Source organism: Pristis pectinata, chromosome 1, assembly GCF_009764475.1.
Source record: "Pristis pectinata isolate sPriPec2 chromosome 1, sPriPec2.1.pri, whole genome shotgun sequence".
NCBI classification, from domain to species: domain Eukaryota; kingdom Metazoa; phylum Chordata; class Chondrichthyes; order Rhinopristiformes; family Pristidae; genus Pristis; species Pristis pectinata.
Genome location: NC_067405.1, coordinates 26,003,621 through 26,025,767, shown reverse-complemented (window position 1 = coordinate 26,025,767; position 22,147 = coordinate 26,003,621). Strand labels below are relative to the sequence as shown.

Sequence of the window (22,147 nt, the reverse complement as noted above, 5' to 3'; positions counted from 1 at the left end):
ATGTGAATTCCTGCAAAATATGGTTCATTCTACATTTTTCTGTGCATATATTTTACAACAGTGATAACATTCTGTCAGTCATCACAAATAAATAATGACAAATTCCAAATGACAGAAGTCTTAAAATGCTGCAAAAATGCAATACACTCATGGTCATCTTCAAAGAGATGATCAACTAATCTTTAGGACTATATCCCTTCAGTAGAACTATCAAACTAGTCTTCCTTTTAAGATTATGATGAATCTATGTTACATCTTCAGGACATAAAATCTACACTACAAACCAGAAGATTCAATTTTAAAATACCAATGGCATTTTTAAATGGCAACCATATATAGCCCAGTAAATTGTTCTATTCAACGCATTACACTTAAAAGTGATAGAAAATGGGTTTGCTCCTGCAATCTGGTAAATCTCCAATCCTGACAGGGGCAACAAGGGCTCAATGAGCTTTTCCCCGTGAAATGAGGACAAAAAAAATGGCAAGTCATCTCAACTGCCTTTTTCTTTGAAACTAATAATTTTTAAAAGGCAAAATCAAAATTTAATACAGGAGCTCATTCTAAATCTGTTTTTTATTGATATGATTTCCTGAAATTCAGCAAAAAACTATTAAACTTAACTGCAAATGAAAAATCTTCTATTACTAAATTCTGGCCTGACACTTTTCAGTAAACTTCACCCAGAGCTCTATCTCACTGCTACTACTACTTTGTACTGCTCTGAGATCAGAAAAAGGTATGAAAGGTTCAAGGGGCATCACTGAACATGGCTGATCTTCCAGCAATGGACTTTCATAGAAGATCTTCCTCAAGAATCAAAAACTGCAGAAGGAAACTCCAACAGTTTTCCTCCCACATCTTAAATGAGTGACATATATCAAAAGAGCAATCTACTAAATTTGAAATGGCTGAATATGTTTTAATTTCTTCCACAGGGCTGAGTTATTTATGATGATTTGCAACAACACTATGTGCAAAATTCATCAGACAGTTTCACTTGAAAATAAAAACATATTTGATTCTTTTCCACTGTAATCAATCCATTAAGATGCCTATTCATAGGTGGTGTCTATATCAGCATTTCAGATAATGCTAAATTATAATCATTATTATTGTTATATACTATGAATAATTATTTATAATAAATATTATTATAAATTACTCCCTTCAGAGAATCTTGCTTTTTCTTTTTTTCCCAATACTTGTGCACACTGTTTAAAATCATTAAGCTCAGTGTTAAGGTGTGAGTACAAAATGAAATAAGTGTCAAACTCATCATTTTTAACTGTTGCCCCTCACTCCTGTTCAGCTCCTGTCTAAAGGTGACATGAAATCATGTGGCAGGCAGAAATCAGTCATTCTGGGAGGAGTTTGCAATTGAGCACCGATGGAGAGCTGGTGATAATGACTTAGGACAATGATTTCAACTTCCCAACAGTTATTTTAAGAAAATCTGGCTGTTAGAGATGTGGATTTGGTGGAAGTATCAAGGGAGGGGGTGGTTAGGTTGCACTGACTATCATCAAAATACTTCTTGATACTATGCTGTGTTTTTGGATGATGTCATTAGGTCAGATTGATGAGAGATCACTCAACGCAAAGGGCATATTTATCTTTTCTTTACTTTAACAGCGACTTGTATAAAAAAAACTAATCCTATAAAAAAACTGAATCTAGTATGGGCAAACTTCAAAAATGGAATTTTGTATGTTTTTTAAAACATGGTATTGAGCATAGGAGTTGGGACATTATGTTGCAGTTATAAAAATCATTGGTGAGGCCACACTTGGTGTACTTGTACAGTTTTGGTCACCCTGTTACAGGAAAGATGTGGTTAAACTGGAAAGAGTGCAGAAAAGATTTAAGAGGATGTTGCCAGGACAAGAGGGCCTGAGTTACAGGGAGAGGTTGGCCAGGATAGGTCATTTTTTCTTGGAACATAGGAGAATGAGGGGCAACCTCATAGAAGTATTTAAAATTATGAGAGGCATAGATAAGGTGGATTATAACAATCTTTTCCCCAGGGTAGGGGAGTCCAAAACCAGGGGGCATAGATTTAGGCTGACAAGGGAAAGATATAAAAGGGACCTGAGGGGCAACTTCTTCATGCTTAAGGTGATGAGTACATGGAATGAGCTGCCAGAGGAAATTGTTAAGGCAGGTACAATAGTATCATTAAAGAAGCACTTGGATTGGTATATGGAGGGGTATGGCCTGGAGGGATTTGGGCCAAACATAGGAAATTGGGACTTGCTAGGTGGACATTGTGGTCGGCATGGACTCGTTGGGCTGAAGGGCCTGTATACATGCTGTATTGCTCTATGATTAATGACTCTATATTTCTCAAAGTTTACATAACAAAATAGATAGTTCAAAATGGGAAAAAATAGCCTTACCTACCTCTATGTCTATTGGATCCATCCAGGTCAGCAAACTCTATGTAACCTTGCTGATCATCAGCCCAATACAGCCTGTTATTCACATAATCCAGACACAGACCACTTGGCTTTAAGATTTTAGTGCTTATAACAATGCTTTGATTAGTTCCATCCATTCCTGCACGGCCAATATGTGGATTTTCACCATGATCAGTCCAATATAAATATCTGAGCAAAAATAGATTTTTTAAAATCTGTTATAGATCTCAGTTTCAAATGTAAAAACAGAAACTCTTGGAAACATTCAGCACTTCAACTAGAACCTTCTATTGTGCTGCATCAATTGACTCTCTGAAAGGCATCTTTACTCAGTGAATGGTTACAATTTGGAACATTCTACCTCATGGAATAGTTGAAGAGGGACATCAAGGAGAAAGGATTAGAATAGGTTGAGAGTGTAAGATGGAGTAAGGTGGGCTGATGCTAAATAACCCGTTCTTGTTCTGTTCTTGCTGAAAAATCGTAAGGAATGAACTTCAACCCCACCTTACATGTTTAATGCTGGTACCTGATCCAGTGAATGTTTTTAGTATTTTCACCTTTCATATCAAATTTCTAAATCTGCAATATTTTGCTGCAAAGTTCAGTATACTAACTTTCAACTCAGGCACCACTTTTTCTTAAAAAAATTTTACTATTGGGTAGAATTTGTAACCAGTGACAAAGTAACAGCATTCAGGGAAGAGATCTCACAGTCAAAGCATGAAACAAATGCACAATGATGAGTTAATTGTTTACGTATTTTCAGAGCACATGAACGAGGTAATTTTGAAATATGAAGGATAAACTAATTTAGGTCAATAGGATTGTACTAAGCAGTAATTACGGTTTGGGACATTTTTATGGAGTATGGCAAAAAGGGAGTTTATTAGGCCTACTCTCCACGCCAGCTTTCTGTTCATCAATACAGTGGGTTGCATTTCTAGAAACTGTTCAATATTGCAATTTTCCATAACAAGAAGCCGTATCATCTGTGCATGCATCAAGAAATGCGAATTGAAAAAAAAATGTTGTTCTTTTCACATCTTTTTAAGTCTATCGTCTGTGGTAGGTAAGTTATTAGAGACGATTCTAAAGGATAAGACATACAAACATCTGGAAAAACAAAGGTTGATTAGGGATACTCAGCATGGCTTTCTGCATGGGAGATCATGTCTTACGAACTTGATGGAGTTTTTGATGAGGTGACCAAAAAAGTTGATGAGGGCAGGGTGGTAGACGTGATTTATATGGACTTCAGTAAGGCCTTTGATAAGGCTCCACATGGTAGGCTGCTATGGAAGGTTAGATCACATGGAATTCAGTGAGAACTGGCTAACTGAACACACAATTGTCTTGATGGTAGAAAGCAGAGGGTGATGGTGAAAGGTTGTTTCTCAGACTGAAGGCCCATGATGAGTGGTGTACCAGGGGTCTGTGCTGGACTCATTGTTGTTTGTCATCTACATCAACAATTTGAATAAGAATGTACAGGGCATAGTTAGTCAGTTTGCAGATGATACTAAAATAGGTGGTATAGTGGACAATGAAGAAGGTTATCAAAAATTACAGGGGGATCTTGATCAGCTGAGTGAATGGGCTGAGGAATGGCAAATGGAGTTTAATTCAGATAAGTGCGATGTGTTGCATTTTGGGAAGTCAAATCCTGGTAGGACTTTCACAGTGAATAGCAGGGTCTTGGGGAGTGTTGCAGAACAGAGGGACCTTGGAGTACAAGTAGATAGTTCACTGAAAGTGGAGTCACAGGTATATAGGGTGGTGAAGAAGGCTTTTAGCGTGCTGGCCTTCATCAGTCAGGGCATTGAGTATAAAAGTTGGGAGGTCATGGTGCAGTTGTACAGGACATTGTTGAGGCTGCACTTGGAGTATTGTGTTCAGTTTTGGTTGCCTCGCTATAGGAAACATTATTAAACTGGAAAGAGTGCAGAAAAGATTTACAAGGATGTTGCTAGGACTTGAGGGACTGAGTTACAGGGAGAGGTTGGACAGGCAAGGACTTTATTCTTTACGGCATAGGAGACTGAGAGGTGATCTTATAGATGTGTATAAAATCATGAAGGGTGAATGCACTCAGTCTTTTACTCAGGGTTGGGGAATCAAGAACAAGAGGACATAGGTTTAGAGTGAGGGGGAAAGATTTAATGGGAACTTGAAAGGCAACTTTTTTGCACAAAGGGTGGTATCTATATGGAATGAGCTGCCAAAGGAAGTGGTTGAGGCAAGTACATTAACAACTTTTAAAAGACAGTTGGACAGGTACCAGATTGGAAAGGTTTATAAGGTTATGGGCCAAACACTGGCAAATGGGACTAGCTTGGATGGGGCATCTTGGTCGGCATGGACCAGTTGGGCCGAAGGACCTGTTTCCATGCTGTATAACTCTATGACATAAATTTAGTAAGAGTGGGTTTTTATTCCATATCCCAGATCTTTTTTGGTAGTGATTTGTGAATTCTGTAAGAGCTAATTTTTGTTACCCAAACTGCTGTAAGGTGGGGGTTGCCTGTACATAAAGTTCCATGCTGTCACTCCATTCTCCAAAATCTGCAAGTTTATTTCCTTGATGCCTAGCCAAGATCCAAATGAAATCATTGATCACTCATCAATTTCACTGATCCACTAGTATTGGAGTAGAAAAGGGAACAAGCTGTGCTGGTGAAGGAGGGCTGTAAGACTGACAGTGATTTTGGTATTTCCACACTACATAACAGATGCAGAAATAGCAAAGTGACTCTCACATATAGTTTAATGATGGTGACAGTCTATAATTTGCCGTTATTGTATCCACAAATTCATTGCCAGAATATCTTTCACTTAATTTTTCACATATTAGTATTCAGATAAACATTCAAGTAAGAGTACAAAGGTTGTTTACTTCAATAAAATAAAAAAATCTTAAATAGAAAAGTGAAATACATGTTTTAATTTGATCTACTGCCATTAATTTTTTTTTAAATTTTTTAAATTTTATTTACAGCGTGGTAACAGGACCTTCCGGCCCAACGAGTCCGCGCCTCCCATTTTAAACCCAAATTAACCTACCCGTACATCTTTGGAATGTGGGAGGAAACCGGAGCACCCGGAGGAAACCCACGCAGACATGGGAGAATGTATAAACTCCATACAGACAGCAAAGGGAATCAAATCCCGATTGCTGGTGCTGTAATAGCGTCACGCTAACCGCTACGCTACCGTGCTGCCCATAAATTATAGAGCCACATAAATAATGGGAACAATAATTTAGATAGAAATTAGAACTGCCATCTCAATATGCAATTGGACAGGAAAATGAAAAACTTTTGAAAGGATGTGGAAGCCATAGAGAGGGTGCAGAGGAGATTTACAAGGATGCTGCCTGGAATGCGGAGCATGCCTTATGAAAGCAGGTTGAGGGAACTCGGCCTTTTCTCCTTGGAGCGACGGAGGATGAGGGGGGACCTGATAGAGGTATATAAGATGATGAGAGGTATTGATCGGGTGGATAGTCAGAGGCTTTTCCCCAGGGCTGAAACAGTGGCCACAAGAGGACATAGGTTTAAAGTGCTGGGGAGTAGGTATAGAGGAGATGTCAGGGGTAAGTTTTTCACTCAGAGAGTGGTGAGTGTGTGGAATGGGCTGCCAGCAACTGTGGTGGAGGCGGATACGATAGGGTCTTTTAAGAGACTGTTGGATAGGTACATGGAGGTGAGAAAAATAGAGGGCTATGGGTCAGCCTAGTGATTTCTAGGGTAGGGAAATGTTTGGCACAGCTTTGTGGGTCAAAGGGCCTGAATTGTGCTGTAGGTTTTTCTATGTTTCTATGTCTACAATTAACCTTTTCATGGGCATCCTTACATTAGATGAGTGTCTCAGATAATTCAAACACTGGATGATTAAAGTGTTGATCAAAAATGTTGCCATTAAACCCCTAAAAAGCCAAAGCTACATTTAAGGAGGTTTTGTTTCATTAAGTTGCTAGAATTACCCAATATCCTTTTGAGAAGTAAGAAAGTTAAAGGTATACTTGTTCAGAATTAGATGTAGCTCAGGCAATATAAATACATAATTTAATTATGTTTTTATGCTGCTCTTAATATTAGGCTCATACCCAATGCGAGGATCAATCACAAGATGCTTCAAAGTCTTGAGCCCTGTGTTCACAAGGACTGTCTGATAAAGTCCATTAAGTTTAGAGACTTCAATAGTCAACTTGCTTTTGTCACACCAGTACAGATTCTTGCCAATCCAGTCAACTGCCAATCCTTCTGGAATGGCTTGTCCTGTATGCTGGACCACCTGGGAAAAAGTAAAATGAAGTATTAATATTGACCAAATAGATTTCTTGCCTAAAGGAACAAACACATAAAAAACAGCAGATCTATAGTCTCAGACAGATTCCAATCTATATGATCAAATCAGAACAAATATAACCTTTTAGTTGAGTTCCATTTACAATTCATTGTGTGCCCAGAGGCAGCCAGAAGTCAAGAAATCTCCATGAGAAGTTAAATATTGAGGTGTACTCAGAATTTGTAATAATGCTAAATCAACTGCTTGGATTCTATAGATTTGTAGTATTCTGAAATCAGCCAATAGAACCTTGAAAAGCAAAAATTAAACAAAGGTAACTTTTATGTTGTGTCATGGACAGTAGATTTTAGCTCTTGTCGTGTTTCAGCACATTTCTATTGATTTGTTCTAAACAATCGAGTTTCCCTGTTTGCAAATGTGCAGGGTGGTACTAGTTTGCAAGTTAGCCTAAGGCAGTGTGATATAAAAACAAAATATTATGGACATGCAGATATTAGATTTTCAATTATTATTCATATTTAGTTTTCAAGATTTCAAGTAACTTAATCTCTTCCATATACTTGAACAAGTTAGCAATTTGAACAAGCTGATATAGACCATGGAACAAACAGCACATGAACAGGCCCTTCAGCCCACCATATCTGCACTGACCATGATGCCAATCTAACTAATTCCAATCTAACTAATTCCATCTTCCTGCACATGGTCCATATCCCTCTATTCCCTGCCTGTTCACGTGTGTGTCTAAATGCCCTTAAACATTTCTACCACCTCCCCAGGCAGCAATTTCCAGGCACCTACCACTCTCAGTTTAAAAAATCTTGCCTTGCCCATCTCCTTTAAACTTACCCCCTCTCACTTTAAACCTATGCCTTCCAGTATTTGACATTTCCACTCTGAGGAAAAGAAACTCTGCCTGTCTATAATATCTATGCTTCTCCTAATTTTGTATACCTCTATCATACAAGTATTTTATCTACTTCTATGCATATACAGTAAATGTACTTACATTACTTTGATATAGTTTCACAAAGTTGGATGTTTGTCTCCAAGCAGACAGAAATAACTGAGGAGAGTTAATTAAGGTAATAGGATTTTCTAGAAATTGAGGAAATCTTTTTTGCCCTGAGAACGGTGGGGATCTGGAACTCTCCTATAACTAGGTACAGAGGCAAAAACCATCGCCACATTTAACATGTAGAAAATGTTCCACATGAGGCTAAAGCCCAAGAACTGGTAAGTGGAATCAAGCTGGAAACGCCTTTATCTGCTTTTACCATCTCAAAAGATTGAACGCTAGCCTCCTGTCATAACCTTCTACAATTTACAAACAGTAATAAACTGAAAAGCAATGACATAGTAATGACATTTATGAAAAGTAATAAACATAGCACTGTATCCACAAGGCTGGTATAGTGGATGCTTGCATGAATAAGAAGTATCACATCTTCTGGGAAGGGGCAAGATACGTGCCTGGAAATCAAAATGCATTACTTGTAAATGCACTGAAGCAGCATTGCATTTAGAACTAACACTAAATCACATTTCCAGTAAAAAAATGGTTAAAATCCAGAGTGAAACAGTGCGACAGTGATTTGTACAAAGAAATAAGTGATAAAATGAGACTCTTGTGAATCCTAGCAGGACCTTACCCAAATGGTACTCCTCATGGCAGCCACACTGCACAACACACATTGTGGCTGCCATAGAGGGAACAGAGTCTTCAGGGGAGAAAGAGACAGGTCCCACATTCACTCAAAGAACATCTGCATCTGAGTTTATGAAATACATGGTAGGAAAGAGGTGTGATGTGCGGGGAGACCTCAATGACAAGAGGTAGCTTGTCCGCATTGGTCTCCTCCAGAAGTGAGAACCCATACCCAATGGAACAATGCAGAATTAAGTTACATGTCCTTACGAGATATGCTCAGGTGATTTTTCTATACCTACAGTGGTGACCCTCACTGGAGAGTGTATTTTATGTCAAGTTCTAAGTTCTTTAAGCAAAGTGGCTCTCTTTGGAAGATATTGTAGAAACCCAGTTCAGTCATTGGAACAGAGACTTATTCATTCATTTGTTATAATCAGTGGATGTGGGATCATTATGCACCATCTGGACAAGACTGTGAAGCATGCAGGAAGCAATAATGAAGTCTTCACATCTTAATGAAAGCTTATGTGAGCACATGTATGTAGTCATTTGTTGCCTATATTTATTAGAAGTCAGAAATATTGGCAAATCCCAGTTCCTGAGATACTACTCATTTCTCATAGAAATTACAGTAGACTTTTTACTAAATTATTTAATTTCTTTACAATTACACTGCCTGGGTTATGTAGGGGTGAGCAGGAAATTCGCAGACATTGCAGAGATTTGCTGTGGCTGCTTGGAAAGATTTTGTGGCGAGAAGGCCAAAATTCAACATGATCTTCATTTCGATGGGGAGAGCAATGCAGGCATGAGGGTGTGGCCAAAGGTTTTCCCACAGAATGTCACATGCCTTACAGATGATAGACTTGGAAAACCTGAGCCCACAATTACATTGTTCATCAGAGAAATGCAGGCAAGGCATGATGTCTGCAAACTCTCAGGGAGTAGGCACTTCCTTGATAGTGTAAGGCCTGATTACATATTGAGACCTTGAGTTACATGGTGGGACTTTTTTCAACTGCTTCACTGATTTTTGTGAACCACATGAATTCTTGGAATTATTGTTCTTGGAAGAAAAGTGAGACTCTGAAATTTTAACTGGCCAAAAGACAATTCTGAGATGGTACCTTATGCTTCTACTGCACAATGTTGCTCATTGTCTAGTTGAAAATTGGATGTTTTTGGTGAATTGCACTGTTGCATTTTATGGAATACAACTCATATGTAACTAATCGACTGTGATTTTTGAGTGTAAAACTTAAAGTCTACGCATTGTGAATTGCTGAGAATTACAGTAGTTGTGTTGAAGTTCCATATTTCCATATTTCCCTGTAACATAGAAGGAGGATGTTCAGTCCTTCAAATCTATGTCAGCTCATGGAGCAAATCCATCCCCCACAACGAATTTTCTCTCTGACCTATTCTTTTCCCATTCCCATTAAATTTTACCATCCTCACTTCACTGGGGGCAATTTACAGGAGTCAATTAACCTACCAAACTGCACTCCTTTGGGTTCTGGGAGAAAACAAGAGCATACAGAGCAAACCTCCATGGTAACAGGGAGAACATGCAAACTTCACACAGATGGCTCCAGAGATAAGGATTGAAGCTGTGTCATTGGAGCTGTAAGGCAGTAGCTCTTCTAGCCACTCATTGAGCTGATTGTGTTTTTTTTGATTGATTTATCCATTCTACTCACATGGAAATTACAGCACCTGAGAAAGAGTGTTATAATGAGCAAGTTTATGACTCCTGCATCAAGATCACTGAACCACCCTGAAGTAAAATGTAGGTAATTGATCTGAAACACTTGAGGGAAATCAATATAATTATTGGCACTGGTGTATGTGCGTGTGTGCATGTGCATGTGTGCTCACGCTTGTGTGTGTGTGCATGCATGTGTGAGTATACACACATTTGTTACATGTGTATGCACGTTCATGAGTGCATTGATCTGTGCGTGCCTGCAAAATCAACCAGAATGCAGAAAACTCTGCTCTATGGATGTGGAAATAGACAACAAACAGTTAGAGGCCAGGGTCACTGGAAATGTCACTGGAATTTTGTAGAAAGGCATAGATACCTCAATGATGAAGAATACTTTGATACAACATGTTTGTATATGTAGAGCTTTACTAATCACAATAATTAAAACTGCTTATGATATCACCACTTAGGTATCTATGGAATGGATATCTTAGCAGCAGAATGCACTCCCTCTTAGTTTTGACACTCTGTGAACTTCTAGAATTGTTTGAACAATCAGCACTTCATTCTGAAGCTGACCAGTGAGATCACCAATATCAGCACTGTCACTTTAAAAGCAAGATGAGCAACAAACCTGTGTGATGCATTTCTTGTTCTTTTGATAATATTTCATGATGGATGAATTGTGGAGCTATGAGCTTCAATTTATGTTGATATGGTCAGAAGCATGCAGTGTGGAATTGGTGACTCATGATGTGTGTGTCTGATGGAGGGAAAAATGGTTAACATGGATGATACAGATATACTGGAACAATTTTATAATTGGCATGATTTCACCAAGGAAAGCATTTGCTAGCATGATCTACTGTAATTAAAATCCAATTTTGCATGGTTAATGCCTAAAGAAGGAACCAATGTGATTCAATTTCTTAGCAACAATGAATAGATATGTTGGCTGGCTATTAAACAGAAGTCTTTACTATAAATGACCCCTTGAGAGTGCTTATCTTGGAAGATCTGTTGTATTCCACATAGCACCTTGGGATTTATTTGCAGTAAGATTTTGTATTGGCAGTCCATCTTCATTTTTAACATAACTTCTCAAGTGCCAACATATTTCTCTGCATTACTTTTTGCACCACTTCCGTTCCTTTTTGATATCAGCAGAGTTGAAATTCCCTTCTGCCATATTGATAACTTTCAGAAATTTGCCAACGTACTTGTTCATCTATCTTCCCATGAGCATTTAGTGAATGTGGTGGACGCACAGCTGTGTGGCAGACTCTTTTTGTTTTTCATTCAACTTCTATGATGTCATTTGTTGACATTTCTGATATGTCATGCTTTCGTCTGATGTTATTTCTTTAGTATATATTACATCTTTTTTCCTATCTGAATATTACCTGAAGGCACCGTAATGAGGAATGTCCACCCCCGTAATGAGGAATGTCAAGCTGAGCTTTTAATCACCTTTTAATAACATCTACAATATCATTATTTGACGTATCTGTGTATGCCTTCAACTCATTGGCCATATTTCCAAAACTTCTTGAATTGAAATATATACCATTAAACACCACCTCTCTGAGGCTTTGCTTTCACACCTTTCCCAGTTTTCTTATTAATCTCCTATTTTCTAAATTAATGATTGTCGTTTGTCCTTTCAAAATATGATTGGGTTATCATCTCCAACAAGAATTTTTTAAATTCTCCTTAACAGCACCAGTCAAATTTTGTACAATGATGTTGGACCCTGCCTTAGTAAGATCCAACTTGCCTGGCTTGTACATGTCTTGTTGCAATCAGGGTATGTCCTCCTGCTCCAGGAATTTGAGCTTTCTATCCTGCATCAGCTCTGTTGCTCAGCCATGCACTGTTCTTTTTCTGCAGCCACATCATATCATTCTGGTATGACATCTAATATTTTAAATATTCTTTTAAGAGCTAGGATAATTCTGGCACATTGTTGAAATACAGCACAACTGGACTCTCTGCAAACACAGTTATGTTTCAAGCATACAATAAATCTGTAGATATTTATCTTATTGCTCACCTAGTGATTATCAGCTGGATTTAAGTACAGAATGAAAAGCTTAACTGAAATAATTGCATACTTTTTAAGATTTAAGAGACTAAAGGAGCTAGGGCTGTTCTCATTGGAGAGAAGGAGGATGAGGGGAGACATGATAGAAGTGTACAAGATATTGAGAGGAATAGATAGAGTGGACAGCCAGTGCCTCTTTCCCAGGGCACCGATGCTCAAAACAAGAGGACATGGCTTTAAGGTAATGCGTGGGAAGTTCACGGGAGGTTTTTCACCCAGAGAGTGGTTGGTGCATGGAATGCACTGCCTGGGGTGGTGGTGGAGGCTGATACATTGGACAAGTTCAAGAGATTGTTAGATAAGCATATGGAGGAATTTAAGTTAGAGGGATATGTGGGAGGAAGGGGTTAGATAGTCTTAGGTGTGGTTTGAAGGGCAGCACAACATGGTGGGCCGAAGGGCCTGTAAAAAAAATTCCATCAGATCTTCCATACAAACTGAAGCTGAAACGAGAGGATCCAGTGCAGAAAGCTGTACAGTGCTGGTTTGAGGAAATAGATGAGCTTCTACGTGACAGCTTTGAGTTGGTAGACTAGTCCATGCTCAAAGACTCACTTGCCAGCTGTGATGAATGTGTCACCACCGTCACGGACTTTATCGGCAAGTGTGTTGAGGGCTGTGTACCAAAGAAGACAATCTGGGTGCTCCCAAGCCAGAAACCATGGAGGAATCGGGAGATCCTTTTCCTACTGAAGTCTAGGACTGCAGCGTTCAAATCAGGTGACCCTGACCTTTACAAGAAATCGAGATACGACCTCCATAATGCTATCAGAGATGCAAAGAGACAATACCAGTCCAAAATCGAGTTTGAGACAAGCCATCAGTTGTGGCAGGGTTTACATGCTATAACGGGCTACAAAACAAAGTCGGGCAGTATTGCCGACAACAGTGCATCCCTTCCTGATGAGCTTAGTGCATTCTATGCACGTTTTGAACAAAAGGGGATTGGTATGTCACCACCCACCCTGACAGCCTCCAATGCACCTGAACCCATTGAGGAAGTAAGATCAATTTTCTGGAGAGTGAACCCACGGAAGATATCTGGCCCGGATGGTGTCCCTGGCCGTGTCCTTAGATTCTGTGCAGATCAGCTGGCAGGGGTGCTTGCAGACATTTTTAACCTCTCCCTGCTTCAATCTGAGGTTCCCACTTACTTTAAGAAGACCACTATCATCCCGGTACCTGAGAAGGACAAAATAAAGTGCCTTAATGACTACCGCCTGGTGGCTCTGACATCCACCATGATGAAGTGCTTTGAGAGGCTAGTCAAGGCACGCATGAAATCTAGCCTCCCAGAAAACCTCGACCCACTGCAATTCGCCTACCGTCGAAATGGGTCTACATCAGATGCCATCTCCCTGGTCCTACACTCATCTCTGGAGCATCTGGACAGTAAAGACATCTGTGTCAGACTATTGTTTATTGACTACAGCTCCAACTTCAAAACTATAATTCCAGGCAAACTCATCGCCAAACTCCATGACCTGGGACTCAACACCTCCCTTTGCAACTGGATCCTTGACTTCCTGACAAACAGACCACAATCAGTATGGATAGGCAGCAACATCTCCAGCACAATTATTCTCAAAACTGGTGGCTTGCAAGGCTGCATCCTCAGCCCCCTACTCTACTCACTATACACTCATGACTGTGTGGTCAGATTCTGCTCTGGAAGGAGATAGAGAGCCTAGTGACATTGTGTCATGATAACAACCTTTCTCTCAATGTCAGCAAAACAAAAGAGCTGGTCATTGACTTCAGGAACGGGGGCAGTGCACATGCTCCTGTCTATATCAATGGTGCTGAGGTCGAATGCGTTTACAGCTTCAAGTACCTAAGAGTGAACATCATCAATAGCTTGTCCTGGTCCAACATGTAGATGCTACGGCCAAGAATTCTCACCAGCACCTCTACTTCCTCAGGAGGCTGAAGAAGCTTAGCACGTCCCCTTTGACACTCACCAATTTTTATTGATGCACAATAGAAAGCATCCTATCTGGACAAATCACAGCTTAGTATGGCAACTGTTCTGCCCAGGACCACAAGAAACCTCAGAGAATTATGGACACAGCTTAGGTCATCACAGAAACCAGCCACCCCTCCATGGACTGTATATACTTCTCACTGCATCAGTAAAGCAGCCAGCATAATCAAAGACCCTACCCACCTGGGACATTCTCTTTTATCCCCTCTCCCATCGGGCATAAGATACAAAAGCCTGAAAGCACATACCACCAGGCTCAAGGCTAGTTTTTATCTCGCTAAGAATATTGAATGTCTTGACCTCACAATCTGCCTCGTTATGACCTTGCACCTTATGGTCTACCTGTACTGCTTTCTCTCTATAGCTGTGACACTTTATTCTGCATTCTGTATTGTTTTACCTTGTACTACCTCAGTGCACTGTGTAATGAATTGATCTGTATGAACGGCATGCAAGAATAGCTTTTCACTGTACTTCGGTACAAGTGACAACAATAAATAAATGCCACTTCCAAATGCATGGAAGGAGAATTCTCAATCCCTTGAGCCTATGCTATTCAATAAGATCACAAAAGACCTGATTGTAAATTCAACTCTGTATGCTCCGTAACAATGTATTTCTATTTATTTTGGAAATTAATGAATATTGTATAAAGTTAATACAAAATTCTGCCCTGGATTCGCCTGTTTGTGACTTGCCTTATGATGCAGAAGGCCCATTAAAGCTGAATATTTGTCATGGTGACTATTTGGTTTGCAGAAGAGGTTGCTACTTCATTAACCTAGAGCAAATGCCAATGCCTATCGTGATGTTTTAAACTTGAAGACTGATTAACCTGAAGTGTATCACCTTTAACTTCAGCCAAACAGCTTTCTGGAATACATTATCTATTACAAATTAATTAAGTTTTTTTTTGCTGTGAAAAATATAATGAATGTGTTGAAAACAATTAAATCATAAATTATTTTAAAGATCCAAAAAAATCCAAGAAAAAAATTAGACACAAAGCTATTAGATTAATAGTGTGAAGGTTCATCATTCCATTTATGTTATGTCAAATGAAAGAAATGCTAAAACTCACCAAATAATTTTAATGGTTTTTCTTGATCAAACAATTGTCGTATTCCATTATCTGTTGTTGGACACATTCCTCTGGTCTCCTAACTATTTGGTTTTCATAGAAGCAATGTGAATAAGTTTCTTTATGGCTAATATGTGATGTTTTGGTGCTCTCCAGATCCCCAGAACTGATTTAATACACTATCTGTTCAATTTCTGGTGCTCCTATATTCACGGAGCTGAATACAGATGAAAAAAATTCGAGAATTTCTTAAGGCAAAGCCCATGCTTTAGCTGCATACTTTTGTCTCCATGATGATATAATCCATCCCCAAGGACAACAACAACTCGTCCAAGAAGCTGGAAATTTCTAGTGTTGTGAGAACTTGAAGAAGAGCATGGAAATTATCTTTAGCAATTTGTCCAAAATTAAGATTATCACACTTTAAGACCTTTCTGTGCACAAACAAGCTGCTACGTTTCTCATTTTGCATTTCATAACCACCATTTTTTGAACAAGCCTTGTAAAAATTCAGCTTTTTTCAATTGGTACCTCGAAACATATGCTTTTGTTCAGCAGTTTCCTGTTACTACACCATCAAGTACCAAATTAATTTTGTAAGAATGCTATTCATTGTAATATCTCTGAAACATGCTTGTGAAACTATAAAGTATGTCAGTGCCGCAACCATTTTTATTCGATATTTTTTCTGTGCTATTTCCTTTAATAACTTTTAATTAAATCCAAAGATTCCTTCCTCTTTCAGAAAGCTGCAATCATTAAAGTACTGTGAAGCATCACACAGCTTCAATCCTCAAAAGAATTCAGTCAGAAGGAGTGGCAGGTTGCTTCAGTTCCTTTGATTCATTGTGATATTCTGGCCTAAATTGATTTTTTGTCCAAAAGAATTTGGGTAAGATCGTTTGAACCTTTCCAAGAAATGATTTCTTCCAGTGTCGAGCAACATTAAGTTCATAGCTCAATCATTCGATTGATAGTAAGCACACAAGGAAAGGTTCAGTGGTGCAGCTAAAATTGGCTGGATGACCTCCAAGCTGGGATCTTGGTTTATTCAGTGTTAACCTGCCATTTAAAGCAACAGCAGCAGGGAGTGCCAACTTCCAACATGGAGTGTCAACTCCCAACGTGGAGTGCCAACACTCAACAGCAGCAGGGAGTGCCAACTCCCAACATGGAATGCCAACGCTCAACAGTAGCAGGGAGTGCCAACTACCCAAGGTTGGCAGATATCATCGTTTGTCATGCAGATTAGGTATTTTCCCCTGAGGCAAAGGTTGAGTTGTAAAACTAGAAGAGAATTCAAGGTAATTTTTTTAAACATATCTTTTGGGATAAGGAGAAGCCCCTCCTGTCTTGCACTTCCCATTCAAAAAAATCCCTGCATGACTTAGCTATCTGCTAGCAGCCCTTCCAAAGCTTCATGTCACCTGCACTAGTTCCACCCAATGCTCCATTTCTCACCCCTTTCAAGCAGGTAATTGTTGGGTAGCATGCAACATGCAGGTTAGGCCTAAGTTAGACTGACATGTTAAATTGGTAGCATGCTGATTGGTCCTCAGGCTACAACATGAGAAGGATCCTATCATTCTCTAATCCCATTCCTCGAGGAAACTCTCTCCTTTGCCTTTGCATGCTGATGTTGTGTTATGAAGATACTGGATTTACAGTTTGAGATGCAGACGCCTGTGCTAGTGTCTGACTGTGTTATATCTGTGTTTGGCATCACGATCATAAGTTATATTTGTAGATGCTTACCCAAATATGCCAAGAACCAGCTGAAAACAAAAATAATTCATTAAGATGGAACAATTCACATATTTATACCAATTACATTGAACACAGCACAAGTCCTGTATTCTGACTGAATGTTAAAGATTGCTGTAGATTGTTGGATCAATTGTGGATCCCTCAACATCTATATAATTGCAATCAGCAACACACATTATTTTGTGGAAAGTAGATGCTTCATAAAGTTATTGACATCTCTTCACGTCTTTACCCTCACCTTTGTGGAAATGTATAAGCCTGAACACACTCTACAACAGTGCATCAGTCACATTTTCAATGTAACTGCATATCAATCATTGGATTATTCTGCAAAATTGCCAACAAATGATTGGATTGAGACAGTAGGAGAAAAGAAATTAGGTGGTTTAGAGCGTTATAGCTGCAGGCAAGCAGTATTGTTCATAGAGGAAACCATTACACAATTTGCTACTATCTGACAATTCATTAATTACATCTCTGAACTGAACTTACTTCAATAAAGCTACAAAGCAGAACTGCTCTGCAAACTTTCCTTTCAGGATCTGGTCACCCTCCATTCTGCAGGCGTTGTTGATCATGTACTTCCCTATTGGATGAGCCCATTCCTTACTTATTTAGCCAATGCAATATTTTTCATTTGCATTCAATATCTCCTTTTGAAAGTGAGGAGACAAGGTTAACCTCTATCCACAGCTGGAGGACAGAAAAGTCATTTAGGTGACTTAGCCACCTTAGGGTCATCGGGAGCTCATGATTCCTGATATTAATTTTCTCAATTGAATAAGTGGCAAAGATCCTACCAAACTGGAGGATTGCTTATATTGCATGCTGATATCATGTTCCAGCAATTTTAATGCTGACCAAAGCTGAAAACCAGAATAAGTTTCCAGTGCAGGTCTACTTAGCACAAAAGAAAATCAGGGCAAGATGAATTCCATGAAGGTATGTTTTTTTTTTCAGAACCTTTACAAGAGATAAACTCTTTGAGCCCCGTGCATCAAGCATAGACCTCTCTCCTACTAGGGGAATGCCTTCCCCTTCCCTCCCTCCTTCCCCTTCCCTCCTCCATCCCTCATTTTCATGGTTCAGTGTTGCTGTGTAGCACTGAACAGTCTGATCTTATCACTATCGGTTCAGGCTACAGACTAATTCAATTGCACCGTAAGATTCCATCCATCAATTTGTTGTTAGCAGCTATGCTGTGTTTTTCCACAAAACTTTATTTGAAGAAGGCCATTGGGTACAGATGCTTTAAATCACTTTGAAAACCAACAGGCAGCAATTGCAAAAATGTTTTCCATCTAACTTTCTGTCACCTGCAGCTGTTAATCTGCCACTAATGTTACAGATGACAATTGAGGTGATTTGTTTGGTTCTACTATGTTAAAATGAATTTACTGAATGAAGGTTTGCCAAATCCATGCTAAAGTCCAACCATGCTTCAAAGGTTATGTTCACTCCAATGATAATGCTCAATACTGCAGGGATTTTGTCAGAATTACAATTCTTTGGTTGATAAAATATGCTGATGGAAGGAATTGGAACCTCATTGGGTGAAAGATATTTTTGTTCGCTGTAAACTGCACGAGGAAACTAGAGATGACAAGTCAAAAGACTTTTTCCTCATCTTTCTGTGCAGTTATAGGACTCAGATTTGTTGGTAGAAATAGTTATTTTGAAACAATGATAGAAAATGTTGGAACATAATGTCTTTCAATCTGTATTTGTACACAGAAAAAAACATAAAATTATATTTCAGTGCAGAGGTAGCATTTTACACCCAAAGCACTAACTTGGCTTTTCTCTCACCTATCCTGCATTTCTCCTGGTGCATTTTCTAACTCAGCATTAGGTTATATCCACCCAATCTAATTCCAGTTCAAAGTAGCTGTAATGTGATTGGCTATATTTAATCTTAATGAACAAGGTCTTTTTTGAGATGCGATAGCAATGACATTTGTGATGGATACAATCAGACAAAGTGTTGGAATGTGCTCCAAGATGTATGTTGTTCTTGCTCACATCAAAGTTAGCAGGGGTCAAGTGGTAGGAAATTAGAAGACCAGTTCTTTCTGGCATCTTGGATACTCTGCCCCTACACCAACACCGGAATAAATGAAGCATTATAAGAATAAGTGGTTAATAGGAAGGAAAGTAAAGAGGATGGCTGGCAACAAACCCCCACCATTATGTGTTATTATGTGTTGTTGGGTAGTTATAATAAAGAACTACAGTTCCCAGTAGGCAATGCAAGGGGTCACATGGAGGGAACAGGAAGTGACTGTGAAAGAGTGGGCAAGCAAGCCAGCCTGTCTGTTGCAGTTGTTGTTGTTTTAATAAATGTTCAGATGTTAAACTCACACCAAGTTTGTCTCTTGGTGAAGAACAAACATAACATGGTGTCAGAAGTTGGCGTGAGGTCTGAACAAGGAGAGTAAATGAATACTGTGGCAATTGAGATAGAGACTCAGTGAGTATGAAAGAAAAGCTGTAAAAAGATGGAGAAATTCAGCAGTCACCAGATTTGCCAAGAGAGATTCCGGTGAGAGGCCAAGAGTTCCCATTATGGATAAGCTAGGTCCCCCCAAGCCTATGAGTTTACTGGCAATCTAGCCGATAATTGGAAACGCTTCAAACAGCGATTCAACATATATTTAGATGCTAGCGGAGTGGGAAGGAATGATGAAAAATTGAAAGCGTCTATTTTTCTGCACGTGATTGGCGAAGATGCTTTGGACATCTATAACAGCTTTCAAATTGAAGAGACAGCTTTTGAGTTGGGCACTTTGATGGAAAAATTTGGGAAGTATTTTATCCCAAGTAAAAACATCACATTTCAGAAATATAATTTTTTTTCCTGTGACCAGAAGCAAGGTGTTAGCTTCGACTAATACTTAGCTGAGCTTCACACACTGACTAAGTCTTGTGAATTTGGAGATTTGAGAAACTCACTAGTTAAAGACAGAATAGTTTGTGGAATTCCAGATAATGGACTCAGAGAAAGACTGTTACGTGAAAAAGATTTGACCCTGGAAAAGGCGGTGAATATGTGTAGGTCAGCAGAAACCACATGAGCACAAGCTAAGGAGCTGTACAGAGCAGACACAACAGTACATGCTGAGAAAACAAAGAAGTAGCTCCCAAGGCATTTCCAAAAGCAATAGCAAAGCAAAGAGGAAGGCTCAAACAGCAAATGCAGCAGATGTGGAGGTAGAGACATTCCAAAGATGCGTCCTCCTTATGGGAAGTCCTGCAATAGCTATGGGAAGAAGAATGACTTTGCAAGCTGCTACAAAGCTGGGGCTAACAAGAGAAAGGTGCACACAGTTGATGAGAAAATGGAGGAATTCTTTGTGGATTCTGTACAGACTGTGGCTGCCGGTAAAACAGAATGGATTGTTCCAGTAACTGTGAATGAGACAGTAATTCCATTCAAGCTTGACACTGGAGCTCAGGTGAATATGTTATCCATGGATGATTATAAGACTCTCACAGTAAAGAGTAAGATTTACCCTGTGAAGTTAAAAGTGACAGGCTACACTGGAGAGAAAATTCCAGTAAAAGGGCGCTGTATGGTGACCTTTAAGCACAAGGGGCAGCACTTAAAATCACAGCTACTGATTGTAGAAAAGAGAGTACAGCCAATATTAGGTCTGAGTGCATGTGAAAAGCTCAAGCTAGTGAAAAGAGTTTTCACAGTAGCTTCACATTCCAAAGATGACCACACAAGACTCATGGAAGAGTATGCAGATGTCTTTGAGGGGTTCGGATGCTTATCTGGTGTACACAAAATTCACATAGATGAGGCAGTGGTTCCTGTTGTCCATACATGCAGGAAAGTTCTGTTTCAACTTAGAGATAAACTTAAACAAGAACTAGCACCAATGGAATGGATGAATGTCATACAGAAAATTGAAGAACCAACAGATTGGGTGAGTTCACTGGTCATCGTGCAAAAGAAACATGGAGCATTGCGGATATGTCTAGACCCAAGAGATCTCAATAAAGCCATCAAGAGAGAGCATTTTAAATTGCCAACATGGGAGGATATCATGTCCTGTTTTTCAGGTGCCAAATGGTTTAGCAAGCTCGATGCATCGTCTAGGTTTTGGCAGATGAAGCTTGATGAGGCAAGTTCGAGACTGTGTACTTTTAGCACACCACAGGGAAGATATCGCTATCTTCGCCTGCCATATGGGATCCTGTCCGCACCAGAAGTCTACCATAAAACCATCCACATGATTTTTGAGGGCATACCTGGTGTTGAGACCATGATGGATAACATTGTCGTCTGGGGGTCCACGAAGGAGGAACACGATACTCGACTGAGACAAGTACTTGACGTGACAAGGAATATCAATTTGAAATTAAATAAAGAGAAATGTGAGTTTGGTGTTAAGACACTGATCTTCATAGGAGATGTCATATCTGAAGAGGGAGTGAAGCCTGACCCAAGAAAGATGTCAGCTATTGAAAACATGGAGAGGCCCCAGAACAAAGAGGAGGTGAAACGTTTCTTAGGGATGGTGACTTACCTGGCTAAGTTCATCCCTCGACTGTCAACAGTGCCAGCAACACTTAGGTCACTCCTTGAGCAACAAAGTGAATGGATTTGGTCTCATGAGCAAGAAGAGTGTTTCCAGATGTTGAAAAGGGTCCTAACTGAAGTGCCCGTGCTGAAGTTTTATGATCTGGAAAGGTGTATTAGGATATCAGCTGATGCGTCCCAGCACAGCCTTGGATCAGTACTACTGCAGCAGCATGATGGCCCATGGTAACCTGTGGCCTATGTATCAAGGGCTTTAACAAGTGCAGAAGCCAAGTATGCACAAATAGAGAAAGAGCTTCTCGCCACTACATATGCATGTGAAAGGTTCCATCAGTAGATCTATGGACAAGCTATTGAATTGGAGACAGACCATAAACCATTGGTCTCAATTATGTCCAAACCACTGAATGACTGTCCCATGAAGATACAGCACATGTTGATAAGGCTGCAGAAATATGATGTGAAGATGATCTACACACTGGGCAAATATATGTTTGCTGCTGATGTGCTGTCTCAAGCAGTCGACAAGACAGAAAAGAATGACCAACAGTTTAGTGCAGAGATACGGGCCG

At 39.5% G+C, this 22,147-nt stretch overlaps 1 protein-coding gene across 1 annotated transcript in view; it reads right to left on the bottom strand.

Annotated features, from left to right (window-relative positions):
• The window catches only part of LOC127583300 (low-density lipoprotein receptor-related protein 1-like), a 1,307,163-nt gene that overhangs the window by 144,430 nt on the left and 1,140,586 nt on the right, over nucleotides 1-22,147 (bottom strand). Inside the window, exons 59-60 of the mRNA XM_052039177.1 lie at nucleotides 6,529-6,716; nucleotides 2,404-2,609 (exon numbers count right to left, since the gene is read on the bottom strand). Coding sequence (XP_051895137.1) covers nucleotides 2,404-2,609; nucleotides 6,529-6,716 — 394 coding nt within the window. The remainder of the gene's footprint in view (nucleotides 1-2,403; nucleotides 2,610-6,528; nucleotides 6,717-22,147) is intronic.